The sequence below is a fragment of the Xyrauchen texanus genome, chromosome 35 (genome assembly GCF_025860055.1).
Source record: "Xyrauchen texanus isolate HMW12.3.18 chromosome 35, RBS_HiC_50CHRs, whole genome shotgun sequence".
Lineage (NCBI taxonomy): Eukaryota > Metazoa > Chordata > Actinopteri > Cypriniformes > Catostomidae > Xyrauchen > Xyrauchen texanus.
Genome location: NC_068310.1, coordinates 39,178,211 through 39,180,710, shown reverse-complemented (window position 1 = coordinate 39,180,710; position 2,500 = coordinate 39,178,211). Strand labels below are relative to the sequence as shown.

The 2,500-nt window shown below is 42.2% G+C and overlaps 1 protein-coding gene across 1 annotated transcript in view; it reads left to right on the top strand.

The window, feature by feature from the left end:
* LOC127628926 (synaptic vesicle glycoprotein 2C-like) overlaps positions 1 to 2,500 on the top strand; it is a 40,313-nt gene that overhangs the window by 18,425 nt on the left and 19,388 nt on the right. The window contains exon 7 of the mRNA XM_052105909.1: positions 1,276 to 1,386. Coding sequence (XP_051961869.1) covers positions 1,276 to 1,386 — 111 coding nt within the window. The remainder of the gene's footprint in view (positions 1 to 1,275; positions 1,387 to 2,500) is intronic.

The window sequence follows — 2,500 nt, the reverse complement described above, 5'->3', positions numbered from 1 at the left end:
CTGCTTTGTAACCCTCTGGAATATGTTGCCCTGTTACTTAAGACATTATCTTTGTCTGTTTTTACAAACCAGATGGTTTTTTGGTATTTAACAGCATGCAAATAGTGTTTTTCCAGCACAAATTTGGGGGAAGCAAGTTTATGCTTGAATTTCTGCATTAAAAAATGCATGCCCTCTAATGTGACTGGTTGGGCAGTTTCTTCATTTGATATGAGGTCTATAATTTAGGCTTCATAATTCAGTGTATGCATCAATAAATGGCATTGAGTTGATAAAGTATGCTCAATACTAATGCTGTTAAACCTATAAATAAACACACAATATTGTGCATACATAATACAATGGAAAAAAATAGACTATCCACACACACACTGTCGTAGCTTGCAAATCTTTAGTAAGATACTTGAGGTATGTCACTGTTAACATCGTCATTTCCCCCAAAAGTTTCACTAAAGCTTCATGTCAAACTATTTTATTGACATTTTTGGGCTGATTCACAAAACAGCCTCCGATGAGAGCATGTGATGACGAAGTCGCCGGTTCTCCGATACGCCGTAGCTTGGTCCTCGGCCACTCCTCCACCCTCTAATGCACGACTGCCAAGCCTCCCTGGACGGATCGGAGGCGGTCCTCCGGCCCCTGACGGACGGAACGCCCTGCTGCATTTTTGGTGGACATAGGGGTCTCCCCCGTCCATGGCAGCGGTAACCACTTCAGGCGGTTGGTTGGGAGCCCTCCTCCCCTCGTGGTCGGCGGCCATTCTTCCACTTCCAGGCGGCCGGGCTACTCTGTCCTCCAGCGGATGGCCGCAGCTGCTCCATTGGGGTGAATGGTAGTGGCGAAGACTCTACTATGGCAGATAACTCCTCCTTCCCAGATGCACATAATTGGTAATCAGAAGGTTGCTGGTTCGATCCCCACAGCCACCACCATTGTGTCCTTGAGCAAGGCACTTAACTCCAGGTTGCTCCAGGGGGGATTGTCCCTGTAATAAGTGCACTGTAAGTCACTTTGGATAAAAGCGTCTGCCAAATGCATAAATGTAAATGTATTTGCGAATGTTTGGAATTCACTGACATGCACACTTTTAACGTACAAATCTGGGGTGTACGTAAGCGTTTGTAAATTTCCGGAAGGTCCATTTTACGAGTAAATTGCTCTCAATTTAGTTTCACAAATGAGGGTCTATGTGACAAAGGATACATGTCCCATTTCTAATGTACTGTCTTGCTACACAGTCAAAATTATGTCTGATGTCTCTGTTTCCCCCTACAGGTAAACCGTATAAAGATCCCCAAACAGCTGGATGAGCTGGTGGAGATGCAATCAGAGTCTCCAAACCCTGTGGCGAAAGTGTTATTCAGAATCAGATGTGAACTGCACGGAGTGAGTGAACAAACACCCGAATACTGACCTAAGACTAGACTCCTGAATTAACCCTAGCTATAAGAATACATCTAATCTGTCATCGGTTGTATTGCATAAAATGCTACTACCTGTGTGTTTGACCACTTGGGTTGCCACCTGCCCTTTTTGAGCACAATCCATGAAAATGACACACCTGAACTGAAATGCTTGTATTTACGGGACCCTTTGGAGTTCGGACACAGTTGTGGTCTCTTTTGAAAGAAGACACTTTGAGCTTTATTTCTCAAGTTTCACAATTAATATATCTTGTAATTTATTGAAGTTAGAGAAGCTGAAGTTTATAGTAATGGAAATATTTTGTGCTGAACATGTTTTTATAATCTAAAAAAAACAATAATAAAAGTGGCAAGACAACCCAGAAATGCAATGTCCTCAAAGACACGAGTCTAAAGAAGTTACATTTCAAATTTGAAGATGATCGAACACAAAATGAGATTCCTGCAGCATTTTTCTCTGTAAAATCTCTGGAAGTGTTCAGAGTAAAATTAAGGCTCCACCTCTCAAGACGACACTAAACCTAACGGCACTGCTCAGCTATTATGAATAAAACGCCGCCACATTTTTAAAAATAGACTTTGTATACGGCTCGCTTTGTTTTTGAGACTCTTATTTAGAGATATATTTAAGCAATATCACACGAGCAAGAGTGCGATATGGCCCTATATCAGCACTGCTGTGATTCGGCTGCTGGTCGAAGTGTCGTGAGGTAATTACAGCAGTGCTGATGTAGGGTCATATAGCACGATTACGAAGTCTGATATTGCTTATACACAACAGTTCAATGAACAAGTACATTTAAAAAATTTTGGAAAAACCAAGTACGGTCTTAAAACGCATTTGTGCATTGAACTACTTTCTTACGAGACGAGTCAGAATCTGCCGTTGCTGGTTCAAAACAAATGATGCGTTTAATAGTATCACGGCTTGTGCTGTTTCTAACAAGTTATTGGATAAACAAGGATAGACGAATGGAAGTGTGTGTGTGTGTGTGTGTGTGTGTGTGTGTGTGTGTGAGAGAGAGAGAGAGAGAGAGAGAGAGAGAGAGCATGTGCGATTACCTGTTGCCACACCC